Raw genomic sequence first — 13,942 nt, forward strand, 5'->3', positions numbered from 1 at the left:
ACATGGACGGCTACCACTGATCCACCGGCGTACGGGTATATCCTCGATCTTGTACGTGTAGGCCGCAGGCCATAGCCTTACTCCCTACGTTTTGCTCCTACTAGCAGGATTGAATCAGTCAGCAGCAAACACCAAATCCTTCCGCACACGAGGAGCCGTCTGCCGAAGCAGTTCAAGGCGTGGATGCCTCGCCGCCTGCTGACGGGCACCTGAGACCTCGACTTAAGATGGTCCCATTAGGCCGGTGGTGCATATCTGATGAAACTGCGTCGATATGGAGTGGCCTTCTCTGGCTATCTCTGCAGTCTGCACTGCTTGTAAGTTGTAACTGGTGCAGTCACGATTCCCGACTCCGTCTCCCTCAGCCGTGCCTGCCGTAAATACCCAACGGGCTGCTTGCTGGTTTTATAGGAAGAAGAAAAATTGGTTTACTGGGTTACATACGGTTCTGAACCGGAACGCCCGTGCCTAGTGGAAATTGGGAGATTACAGGCCTGGGCTGAGAAGAGAGACTAGCAGGGCAATTGAACTGATGTCCAAGTTGTCGCGACACGGGTGGACCGCGCCAGACAGAACCTGATTGCACAAATTGCTGGAACAAGCCGAAAACATACAATATGAGGCTACAGATTAGGGAGTCCAGTCCTACAAACAAATTAAAGCAAATGAGATATCAACGATGTTTATATTGAATGCTCCTAAGATCCACGGTAGCAACCTGGGAAACTGAAAGGAGAAACGATTGCCATGGACTTACCGCTAACTGCATACAGCTTAAAATGACTACTTTTGCCAGTTACATAAAATAGGAACTACTCCGTAGCAATTAGCAATTCATGAAGGGGAGATTATTGTCAAGAGAGGTGGAGGGCGCCAGAGATGAGTGTGGGTAAGATCAGGTCAAGTCATCCAAGTAAGCCAAGGCAGCCAATTGTTCGGACATATCCAGTGTTGGGAATAATGGTAAGGTGTTGCTGCAGCAAAAGGCGGCTACCATATCCACTGTGGAATGGACATGGATATCCGATAGTGACATGATCAGCTGAATAGCTCAAATTTGAATTAAATACCAAGAATTACAATTCTTCCAAACAATCCTTCAGTTTCAACGAACCCAGACAACTTCTGAAGCATTTCAGGTCATGTCTAGTTTTCAAGGAAGATCCGCATGCAAATGTTACTGCTAATCAAACAACATTTTCCATGACAAATGGTTGTCCATCTTCAAGGGAAGATGTTTTTAACAATTCTTACAAGGAAATGCAAGTGATCAACATGCATAAAGTGATCATTTGAGTACCAGTACTGGATTATCATTCTCACTAATGTAATAGGGTGTAATAGGATAGATCAATAATGCAAGTATTTCCTATCATTGGTTGGTTAAGTTCACCAAAAATAAAACATAATGCTGTACAGATTAGATGGCTTCATATCACCCTCAAGCTTGCCTACTGTCATATAATCCATGGGAAGTGTCTGGTATTAGGCATGTAACAGAGAGGAAAAGACATGCGTAAACCAGAGTTGACCTTAGCCCCCGCCCCCCACGCCCCCAATCACGATCTCACTCTTTATAGTAATTAGGTCAACATGTTTACAGCATAACTATGGTTTTCGGCTAAGAAAAGCATAACTGTCCTTGCTTGACCTGGAAAGTGAGTCATTAGTCTAGTAATTCGTGCATCAAATGAGAATGAAGAAACAATGCATGATCAATCTGAAAGCACACAAAAGTCTTTTCTTGCTTTTCCGACATTATCTTTGAGGATTCAACCATTTCATGCAAAAAGATTCTACAGGCTATTGTTAGCAGCAGGGCATACAAGATAACAAGAGTGTATAAGGGCACGGTTTGTTTTGTTTGCGCTGATTCGCAACACATGTAGAAGTCACTTGCTCACAAGTCTAGCAACAATAGGCATGAATTACCACTGATATGTCAGGGAAGTTAGAAAGGACATACGGAGCATCTACAGTTTCAAGTTTTGTTGCACTTATCAGCTATCTTAATTAAGCTGTTTTTCAATAGCAGCTTCTTGAACGTATTCTGCAAAGATGTATAGAAAGTTTTGAACGGAAATAAGAACCTATGAGATGCGTATATTTAAAGTTCCCCCAATTGAAGCCATCAGTCTTGTCATTTCATAAGCAGCAATCTTGAAAGGAAACTGTGGGCATGTCAGGATATTTACCACTAATTGTTTACAATCGACAATGGTCATTTGGCCATTAAGATAGAACAACAACAAGAATGTAACAACCTCATACATTCAGTACTGGAAGTTTGCAAGTTATGCAAAACTAGAAATAATCTATGTCCCCAGGTTTTAACAGAAAATAGGACTCACAATCATGGCCCGATTCAAATTTTAACTTGTGTACTTTTACATGCAAACTGGACAATCGTTTCTGTCAACTTCTTTGAAAACGTAACAGGTTGTTGTCAGATTTTACCTTTCAAGGAACCTCCTGGAGCCTGAAGCTAAGGCTTCTTGCTTTTCATTTCTGCATCAAATAAAATGTTTTCTCGAACACAAAGACAGATAAAATACTATAGATATTTTAAGATACTAATTAATCTCAAATTAACTGCATATAGGTACTTGGGATTGGGATTATAGCCAATTCTCAACTAGTGCGCCAAGTCCCAACCAACAATAAAACCAAGGGAATACATGCGTATAGCAATCTGAATCAGAATTCTGTCTGGTGAACATATTGCCACTTACTATGCAAGAAAACAATATGAAAATGTACAGTTGTCAAGAGACATTGTTCAACAAATTGTACCACAAAGCACAAAACTACATAACTGCTTCTGGTAATCAATCAGCGTAGGATAATCCACTAACGAAATTATCCAGAAACGAAGAACAGTCATCCGCATAAGATGTCTAGCGAAATCCCCTAAAGAAACTTCGACAAATGAAAGCAATCGTACCTAAGGCAAGGGAATCAGATCACAAAACTTCCCAAAAATGTCATCCGCATAAGAAACAAAGCTAGTGCGGAAACGAGATGCGCCGGGCGCATAGCCTATCGATATGGCTGAGGAGGTCCTGCAGATTGCGAACAACCCATCTGCGACGGCGCAGGGTAGACTCCAAGCTAGAGTTGCGGTTCATCTGCCCAGAGAACTCCTGGAGATTGTCGCACACCCTGTTGATGTGCTTGGCGAGCGCCACTGCATCCCTCTTTATGCACCGGCACCTCGTCGAGCGGCACGACGCCTCGGCGTCGCGCAGGAACTGGAGGTCCATGTTTAAGTCCACAGGATCGAGGTCACCTCCCAGCGCCAGGCCTCGCAGGGCGCCACCTCCCAGCATGCGACCTCGGAGCGCGCCACCGTGGGAGAGGCCTCTGCCCAACGCGCCGCCGCGCCCGAGTCCGCCGAGGAAACCACTGCCCTCCTCGGTGTGTGCGTGCTCGACGCCCCGGCCTCCGAGCGCGCCACCGCGGGAGAGACCTCTGCCGAACGCGCCGCCGCGCGCGAATCCGCCGAGGAAACCGCTGTCCTCCGCGGTGTGTGGGTGCCCGACGCCACGGCCTCCGAGCGCGCCACCGCGGGAGAGACCTCTGCCGAACGCGCCACCGCGCGCGAGTCCGCCGAGGAAACCGCTGTCCTCCGCGGTGTGTGGGTGCTCGACGCCCCGGCCTCCGAGCGCTCCACCGCGGGAGAGGAAGCCTCTACCGAGCGCGTCCCCGCGCGCGAGTCCGCCGAGGTCGCCGCTGCGCTCCGCGGTGCGCCGGTGCTCGACGACGAGGCCTCCTTGCCCGTAGCCGATGCGGTGGCCTCCGATAGGGAGGACTCCGTGGCCGCGCGCGCGCCCGTGCAGCCGACGCTCGCCGACGTGCGCCTGAGGGCCACCTCCGCGAGCGAGTCTCCTCAGAGCCGCCAGAAAATCGTGGCTCGAAAGGCGCGCGATCAAATCGTCGGTGGCGTGCCGTGCACGGGCCAGCGGGTCCCGGAGCTCTTCTGCAGCCCTCAGCAGACGGTAGTTCCCCACTCTCCAATCCAGGCCCTCCTTGTAGGGGCGTAGCAGGCCAAACATCGCGCTCGCGTCTCTGATCCCCTGCGCAGCCCGAACGTGAACCTTGACAGCAGGGTCGTTCCGACGAGCGCGCACGAATCGTACCGTGGACTCGTGGGAGACAAGGAACTCGGGGGCGGGTAGCGCTATGCGAGTGCGGGAGCGGGAGACGGGGCGAGGAGCTCGCCCCATGGCGAGAGCGCGGTGCTGCGGGTGAGGAGGAGTTCGGCCTTCGGCGAGGGCGATGCTGCGAGGGAGAGGCGGCTGAAGAGCTGGAGATGGATAGGGAACCGGCGATGCGAGAGGCGGTTAACTCCCGGTGGGTATTTAAATAGAGCCAGTCCCAGCCCGGCGATGTGGGGTCGGCGATGTTGCTTTAGGCGGGATGCCGAAATTGGGAGGAGGATTTAGTGAAGTTCTTCAAGTCACCGAGAGACTTGAGCCCTTTATCAGCCCTCCAAACCAGATCCAAGGGGCGAGATGGAACCAAAGCAAAAACGCCCGATGACTTGCTGCTTTCGGAGGAGTCCATTCGGCGGAGAGAAAAAACTGGGGCGGAGCTTTTGCTTTTCTAAATTTCTCAATGTGTAGGTTTACATACTGTAATCGTATTTGTAAGTTGCAACGATGCCCCAGCGGTGGCCGGTGCAAAGATGGAACATGTATACCTTAAGTCCAGGTGATACCTTGTGAGCGATCTTGCTCGTAGTGTTTAGTAATGGAATTGTTTTTCATCAACACAAAAGGGCGTGAACGAGGGGGGAAATTCGCCACGGCGTGATCTGCCGCAAAGCTCCGCTCGCCGCGCCACACGGTCAAGGGAAGCAGCTCGCGGGGGTGGGATCTGCTTACCGCGTCACGCCACGGAGCAGAGCTCAGGCGGAGCGAGTGGGCGGCGAGCATGTCCGCGCGCAGGAGGAGGACGAAATGGCGCTACGGAGGAGGAGAAGAAAGAAAGGCTGCGGCAGGAGGAGTAGTCAGGCACGCCGGAGCCGCGGTGGATGAGAAGACAGGAACGCGTCTGTACCTGGTTGCTCTGCTCCATCTCCGTGGAGAAGACAGACAGTGAACGGAACTGCAACCAAACCTGCTTAAATCAGTTACACTCGCAGCATGAGCATCTGAGGGCATGTACAATGACTGATAAGATTATCTTATCTTAGTGTTTCACGTCATTTAGAAAAGACAACAAAACATGTTGTACAATGCATTATCTCTTAATGCTATATCTTAAAATTAATGATTAGATGAATAAAATTAACTAAATAAATGCTAAGAAAAGGTGAAATCTAGTACAATGGGAAAATTGTCTTATCTTTGCCTTATCATTCTTGTGAAGAGATCATCTCTTAATTAAGAGAAGACTTGTGCCTTTTTTTCGTTTCTATCTCTTCCACATCAGATTTTATCCTATGTGACACCGTTAAGACAAGGCTGACGTCACTCCATTGTACACGCCCTTTATGGTGCTAACGAGGCGCTTACGAAAAATAAACTGATTTTTGCTTAAGCACCCGTGTCTATTTGTATAGGATAAGTGTCAATTTCAAATAAGCAATGCTGCTTAACGATAAGCACTGTTGCTCAAGGATAAGTAGGTTTAATTTTATAAGCACCACCTTAACCAACTTGCAATGTACATGCTGTTAAGGTGAGTTTGGCATTAAGGTGTATTATGATAATCCATCTTTACAACCAACTCTTGCCTATTTTTCTGTTTTGGTAAATAACTTTTTCCTACTTCCGTGTGTATTTTTCCACATCAAATTATAAAATAAATTCATCGCAGCACAAATCAGCAATGTAAAATTGAGCCTTAGAGTTCAGTGTTGATTGCTACCGCAATTTTGAGTGTTTTGCATATGCAATAGGTCCACAGTCCATTCATGTGGTTTATGACAAAATTGTTGTAAACCCGTCATTTCAGTATGCTTTGAAGCTAGATTGTGAGGGTCCTGCTGGTTATTTACTACTCCGATCAACATGGTACACAAGCAAACAATCTAGATCATACAACCGGGCATGACAGCCAAAGCAATAAATATGACATGACATGATAGCCAAAGCAATAAACAATATAGAGCGTCGATCATCATCTAAAGTATAACGTCGAGACTTAGGAGAGGGTTATTCATTTTTCTTTGGGTAGGACCTTTGGATATTTGAAAACCCTCAAACCAAAATCACACAATAAACCAACCTATGCACACATCTAATGGTAATGGGATTGTCCCAAACCATATACATGGAATTTGTGGTCTAACTATTTTCCCACACTTTAAACTAAAGCTAGAAATAGCTACTAAGTAGAAATAAACATGCTAATACAAATTACTATGCACGGTAGCAACATATAATACCTTCGGAAAATCATAATAACCCACAATGAGCTAACCCCGCTGGAATTAAATTTTTATGAACTACCAAAATGTTTCTACACATTTTATAATTGTGGAAAAATGCATTATTAAGCTTATATAAATCGTATTTTTCGGAGTTTTCTACAAAAAGTTATTACTCCCTCCGTTCCATAAATCTTGTCTCAAATTTGTCAAAAAAATGGATGTATCTATTCCCAAAAAGCATCTAGATACATGTAAGATTTCGACAAAAATTATGAAATGGAGCGAGTAACATTTTAATCCAGTGGCAGATTCTTTGTAAATAGCAGTTTTCCATTTTCCAAACTAAAATGAGGGCACAGAGACTGACAGGTTGGGTCCATCGTCATATTTTTATTACTAAAGCGAAAGAGGGAATTTATTATGAGTAAATTACAAGAAACCATCACATTAGTGGCTAGCGTTTCACATCGGTACCAGTTTATATTTTAGTTGCAAAAAATCACCGGATTAAATTAACCCATCGAACGCTAGCATCTAAACCCGTTTCTGACAGGCCAACGTGGCGTCCAACGTGGCAGTCCACCGTGGCACATCTCTCTGTTCCAATCTAAAAGCTGAGACCCGTTAAAAAAAAGCTAAGGCCGATGGGCTGTAGCCGGCCATGGCCGCACGGCGAGCAGCGGCGCAAGTAGCGGAGGCGCGCGGCGGGCGTGTGGGGCAACGGCGCTCGGAGCAGCGGGGGCAAGCGGAGGCGCGCCGGAACAGCGGCGTGCGGCGGGCACGCGGGCGGAGATTGCGGCGGCCGGCGTGGTTCTGTTTGCGGGGCGTCCTGTGCTCGTGCTAGAGGAGGAAGACCAGCCACGCTCGTTCGTGGCAGACGGAGCCGGAGTTGGTGGCAGCGTCGACATTGGCATCGACGTGGTCCGTGATGCGCCAGATGCGGAGGACTCGTCGAGCTGGACCACCTCGATGCGGTTGACGACCTGCTCGAGCAGGCCGGCGAGGACGAGGCGGTCTCCAGTTCATGCCGTATGTGTGCCACGCTGAAAGGTCGAGCTAGCAAGACACGCTGGCCTGACAGTGGGCCATACCTGTCAAGAACGGGCTTATATGCTAGCAAACGAAGGGTTATGTTAATCTGGTGGTTTTTTGCAACTAAAACGTAAACTGATACCGATGTGAAACCATAGTTTAATGTGGTGGTTTTTTGTAATTTACTCATTTAGTATTAAAGGAAAGAGTGAAATCGGTTGCTCCAGTGGGCCGGCCTAGTCGGCCCATGGGCTTGGCCTAGTTGGCATTTTTATTTTTCTTCATTTGTTTCCTTTTTTCTTAACAGGTGGGCTGAGTGTGGAGTGGGCCGGCTCGACTGGGCTGTGCGGGGCTCGGCCCGCCAAGGACGAGGCAGGGGTCGGCTGGAACGCGCCTGGCGCTCGGGGCGTGGCCATGCCGCTCGCGGCGCGACACGGCGCGCACTCGAGGCGGACAGGGGCGGCGCGACGTGTTCGACGGCGGCGGCTCACCGGGAAGCGGTGGCGCACGGGACTACGGCTAAGCGGGGGAGAGAAAAAGGGGAAGAAGGGCAGTTCACGTGGAGGGGCTCGAGAGAAGTCGATCGGCACGCGCAGTGACGGAGATGCAGTCCGGCGGGGAAGAGCTCGACGGCGGCGTCGCCGGACTCGGAGAAGACGGAGGCGGGTCCAGCACGTCGGGGCATCGGGCGGCAGTACGAGAGGCCCTGCACGTGCGCGCTGGCATGGCGAGGCGGAAGAAGTCGACGGCGGCGCAGATCCGGCGCTGGAGTCGTCCCGCGACGGCGAGGTGGCGTGGACAGCGGAGGCGCTCGACGCGGGAGCACTCGGGGCGTCATGAGGCGCCGTCGAGCGTGCCGGCGGCTTCAACGCGACGTAGCTGTGCTCTCGGAAACGGTTGTGATGCGCAGGGGGCACCGGAGCAGCGGTGGCGGCCCACGGCGGCGGGCTGTCGGAGGCGAGGATGACGGCGCGGGGCGTCCAGGCGCTCGCGCTGGAGGGTGCGGGGCGGCTTGGCTCGGTCGCGAAGGGGAGGAGCGGGTGCGGGGAACGGCTAGAGCGGCGAGGCTACCGCGCCGGAGCTCATGGCGCAGTACGTGGGGGACTGGGGGGGGGATAGAGGAGGAGACGGGAGCTTCGGGGTTCGGGCTAGGGCCCAGGGGATGAGCAGGGACTGGGATCGGCTAGATGCCAGAGGGAGGTCACCGCGTGCCCTGACCCCTTGAATCCATATCCACCGTCTAATTCCATCCGACGGCTAGCAGACGCACGATTCAGCTCAAGCCCACCGGCCAGCACGAGCGAAAGTGCGGAATCCGCGGAAGGACTGGGACACGAAAAACCTTGGCGGGCTTCTGGACTGCGCGGCCGCCCGCCCGTCGCGGGAGAGCCCCTCGCTCCTCCGCCCCGCTCCGACGTCCCCTCCGCCGTCCGCCCCTTGCTCCCCCGCCACTGCTCCGACGGCCTCCTCCACCCCGCCTCGCCCCGCGCTGCCTCTCTCCGCTCCGACGACGACGACCAGTCCCCTCCAATCGCAGTGGCCGTGGCCTTCGACGAGAGTACCTCGCGACGCCCGCAGGGCCGTCTCCAGGAACTGGAGACCTCGAACGAAATTGAAAATTTTGTTCTAAAATTGGGGGGCTTCATGTAACTAAATCATAGCTTCATGTATTTGTATAACTTCACGATTATAATATGTCTTATTTCGCACAACATCTAAAATTATAGCAGAAACGGAATGGTAATATACTAGTATTGGAGCAATAAATTGATCTCATTTCCTCTGAAAAGCATCATCCGTCTAGTGTTTTTTGAAATGAAATCTCCAATTATATCTTCATAACAGCTTCATTTTCAAGTGCTATTGTCACCGATCCACTAAATCTTTCTTGCATCAGAGTTGAGTGAAATAAAAATTTAACAAATTCTAGAAAAGCTTCTTTTCGCAGAAGCAACGGTCACCGGAATGGTTAACAAAATTCTGTATGCAATCATAGGTCCTGTTTGTTTGGTCTTCTGCTTCCGCTTTTGATGCTTCTAGCAATCTCAAAAGCACTTCTCCCGTTTACACATGAAGCTGAGAAGCACCTCCGGACGTGCTTCTCAGCTAGAAGCACCAAAAGCACGTCCAGAGATGCTTCTCAGCTTCATGTGTAAACATGAGAAGTGCTTTTGAGATTGCTAAAAGCACCAAAAGCTGAAGCTGAAGCCCAAACAAACAGGGCCATAGTGTTATGATATAAGGGCAGCTTTTTTAGAAAAATTAGAATATCAAGAGGATCCACAGATTCTTTCAGCAGATCTTGGAGGAAAAAATTGAAAACAAAAATAGAAGAGTTAAGCAACGCCAGGAGATCACAGATTAGCGTAGCATTGCAGGCTGTAGCAAGCCAACGTCTAGCGAGGGCAGAGCCGTAGAGGGATTAGGGGACTGGAAGACAACAGGCCACGGACTAAGCAGGGCACCAAGTAATCAATTGAATCGATCAACGCAGGGCAGGACCTGGACGAGCGGCAGGGGGCAGCCTGGTAGGGCGATTGCGATCTCGATATCCTCGGGAGGAGCCGTGGAGGCAGGGGCCAGCGAGTCGAAGTCGAGGCGATGGAGTAGGAGTCGAGCAGTTGCTCGTCAGTGCTGTTTTTTTTCCTGATTAATACCATAACTACCTGTAAATTTGGAGGCCCTGAGCGGTCGTGCACCTCGCGCATGACCTTCGACGGGCCTGGACGCCCGCCAAGAGCACAACTTCCGCTTGGCGGACCGCGCCTAGCTTATGTTTCTATTGTGCACACGTACTATATCAAAAAATAGAATTCAAGTTGGCACATATCGTGGAGACGTGCAACGTGCATGCTCACCGGACCGTACCTGGAATTTTGAGGCCACTGTGCAAAATCTAAAATAAGACCCTAAATTGATTTTTTAAGAAAAATTAAATTATTTCATAAGATATCTATGAAGGGCATTGTTTTGAGCGTGAGACACAGCGTCCAACGGATCCTTGTCCGTGCAATGGAAAGAATCAGACCGTACGGGCTTTGTTCTGTTGTCCTCCATGCTAGGTGGGCTGAGCACGGTGTGGGCTTTTTTCTTTTTCTTTTCTCCTGCTGGCTGCACGGGCCTTTCCTATTGTATTTGCAGTAACATGAACGGTAATTAACAGCCAATTAGTACTAATTGAGTAAACTTTGGAGGCCCTAAAAAATGGGGGCCCTGTGCCATCGTCCATTCCCTGCCACTATACGGGCCTGATGCTCACTTCAATATGAGGACAAGGCATCATTTGAACAAGCATTTGCCATTTGCCGATGTGAGGTGCGAAATGCATAAGCAAACTTGGTTAGATAGTACCTTATATTTATAAGGTAAAAGAACAATGAGCTGAATATTTTATACTTGTATGAGAGATTGTTGACATTGATTTTGACCAAATAAATAAAAGCGTGGAAAATGCATCGGAAATCATAATAAACTAATTCAGGCAACATTTTGTTATAGAAAATAACTGTAGTGAATATCGTTCTAAATAACCAAGACGATGATCGACGGAGGTATACATATACACATCAGATGCAAATATTTAATCATCGACAAATATTAGCCCATGACATAGTGTGAGTCAAAAGTACTTCCTCACCCATGTAAATCTTCATAGCGATTATTATGTAGGGTCAGAAAATATAATTACCCTATTAAACAATAATCGGGCGACTTAATTTCAGGAAAAATTATACTCCGTACGTGCAATTTTCCCATACGATGGAGAAAAGTGCACTTGCATTGCATGTGTGCAAGTGTGAGTTCATTCTTTCCATGATCAAACAAAATGTTTAAATAATCATCGTGGCTCATTAGGAAGTCACGTAAAACTTCTTAAGAAAATCCCGCGCCAAGCCATACGATTAGTTGCTAATGTAATATTAACCTCCGTTCCATATTAATTGACTCAAATTTAAGACGTCTAGATACATGTAATAGAAAGTCACTTAATATGAGACGGAGGGAGTAAAAGATTAATTAAACCATTCAGTGACAGGGCTTGTACGCATAAAAAAGAGCTGAGCGTGCACATACCAGGCTACGCTCAATTCGCTCGATGCCTCTTCAAGTCGGACCGTAGAGCATGCGGTTAGAGACTAATTAAAAATCGACTAGTCCCTCCAATCTCTATGTGCGGGCGGTTTCCGCGCGCTCTCAGCGCTCCGGGGTTCGCAGGCGGGTGTTTTTCCCTTGTTCTGGATGTGTGACATCAAGTTCCTTCTAGCCCATGTAATGATTTGTGCCAGCTCGGATTTAGGGACCCATGCGTCATCGAGTTCCTGGGTTTGGTTCCGCGTCTGTCATGGGTGTGTGTGCGCGGTGCCACTTTCATGGTTTTAGTTATTCGAACGGTTCGGCCTAACGAGGGGGGGTGGGGCAGTGTTTGTGTGGCGGTTCTCGTGCGTACGTGGCATGTGTTGGTCGGTTGCTGTGGTTGGTTCGTGCGGCACCTGTCGGGCATTTGGCGTGTCTTTATTGCTTTCCTTAATTGCATTTCGCTTTTCTTTTCTTTTGTTCCCTTTCTTCCGTGAGGGGTTCGTCTGTTTGGGGGGTGTTGCTACCGCCGCCGGTTGCTCCTTTGACGGGTGCGGTGGTTCTCCTAACTCGGTTCGTCTCGCTGTTGGTGGTGGCGTTTGTTGTTTCTGTTTCTCCGGACGTTCACCGTCTGGCGATGATTATTTCATGCTCGCTTATGGTTGCTACGATGTGATCTGTATTGCTTTGGTTTAGTTCCGTTTCCATTGCACGCGGATCTGATGTGAATGTTTTGGTTTAGGGAGGGATTGCGCGATTTGGTCGTGTGGTGGGCTGCTGTTGTGTTGTTGCTTGCTGGTTGTTTTTACGCTGATTTGCCAGGTATGTGATCCTTTATTCTTCTGGTTGTTTATCTCGCTATGTTGTTATTAGTGTTGATCCGTGGTATGTGTCTTGGCTGTCCTGGTAGATCTATTGTCTGAATGTGTATGTGCTTTTGGCGAGTAATTTTGGGATATGTTTGATGTCGATGGATAGCGTTCCTTCTTCGAGGGGCGCTGCTCGCCTCTGTCCTGGTCGTGTTGTCGTGTCTTTGGCTTCAACGCGTGGGTGTAGTGTTGGTTCTGGTGGTGTTTCCTGTTTGCGGTCTCGCTGTCGTTCAGAGTGCGTTCTTGCTTCTTCGACAGGGCTGAGTGGCGGGGTCGGCGGAGTGTTGTTTTTGGTGAGACTTCTCGAGGTGGTGCTCATCGTCGTTCCAGGCGAGCGGTTGCGTCGGTGGATTCATCGGCTTCTTCCGACGCTGATCTTGGTGGCTGTTCTCGTCGTGGTTTTAAGCGTTCTGGTACGGTGTTTAGGTTGGGCTTTGTCTGTGTTTGGTGTGTTGATTTGGTTTGTATTCCTTTACTAGGATGTCTGATTTGTGTATCTGTAGGTGCCGATTTCACGCGCGCTCATGTAGATGCTGTACACGCGCATTTTGTGGCCATGCCTGCTCCTTCTCCGCTTTTGTCCAGCCCTCGTCCGCTTGGTATTGGGTTATTGTTTTTGTTTGCCTATGATATGTTATTGCTTGTGTTTGGTGATTTACAGACTTAACTGTGCTTAATGTTTCAAACTTTTTTGGCTATGTGTTGGTTTTGTCTGTTGACGTGGGTTCTGGTAGTTATGTCGTCTGCTCAATCTGGATCTGTGGTCGGCTCGTCCCCGATTCCACCGGCCCGTACCATTGGTACCACGCTTTTTGTTCTGCTCTGCTTGTGATTGTGTAAATTGTGGTTTGGTTTGGTGGTTAGTTTGTCTCCTTACTTGTTTTCGGTTATACTAGGTCGTTTATTTTTACCTTGTGCTCGGGCTGCTTTTACACGTGAGACACGCAGGAAAAGGCGTGTCGCCAGGCGTCCTTGGTTATTTGGTTAGGCCTTTTTTTTAATTATTATCGTTATTTTTTTTTATTTTTTTATTCTTTTGGTTCCTGCGTGCTGTTTCCAGTGACAGTGTGTTTTTGTGAGTGTTTAGGGTTACCTCCTCGCTGTATTCCTACCAACCGGTTTCCCAGGTCGTCCAAGGATTACGTTTGTTATTTGAAAGGTAGTTTCTGATGCTTCGTTGTGTTTTATCTGCTGTCTTGTTGTTGTCTGGGTGTGGTTGTGTTTGATTTATGTGGTTATAAGCGTTATTTGCATAGCATTAGCACCGCTATTGGTCTGGGGTGGAGGGGGGGGTGAGGTACTATGTTAGGTATTGCATTAGAGGGGTGCGGTTTGTCTTTTTTGAGTTTCTTGGTGGTGGACCCTGTTGATTTTTTTTCATGCACATTTGGTGGTGTATAGGTTTTTTTTTTTGTTTTTAGATGCATTCATGGGTGTTTTTTTTCTTCTGATAAGAGGTTACAGTTTAATTGCCCGTGTCCCCATCTGTGAGACTTCATAATGCATTTTTGTTGGTTGGTAGATGAATTGATTTGACGACTAAATTTTACACTTTTCCCATGCCCTCAGTTGGTTACCATGGTAGATC

At 48.7% G+C, this 13,942-nt stretch overlaps 1 protein-coding gene across 1 annotated transcript; it reads right to left on the reverse strand.

Moving 5' to 3' along the window:
* Nucleotides 1–3,005: 3,005 nt before the first annotated feature.
* Nucleotides 3,006–4,226, reverse strand: LOC112268693 (keratin, type II cytoskeletal 2 epidermal-like). The gene has a single exon (XM_024454647.1). It carries the CDS (start codon nt 4,224–4,226, stop codon nt 3,006–3,008), a length of 1,221 nt encoding a protein of 406 aa, XP_024310415.1.
* Between the last annotated feature and the right edge of the window lie 9,716 nt (nt 4,227–13,942).

Source organism: Brachypodium distachyon, chromosome 4, assembly GCF_000005505.3.
Source record: "Brachypodium distachyon strain Bd21 chromosome 4, Brachypodium_distachyon_v3.0, whole genome shotgun sequence".
In the NCBI taxonomy this organism is placed as follows: domain Eukaryota; kingdom Viridiplantae; phylum Streptophyta; class Magnoliopsida; order Poales; family Poaceae; genus Brachypodium; species Brachypodium distachyon.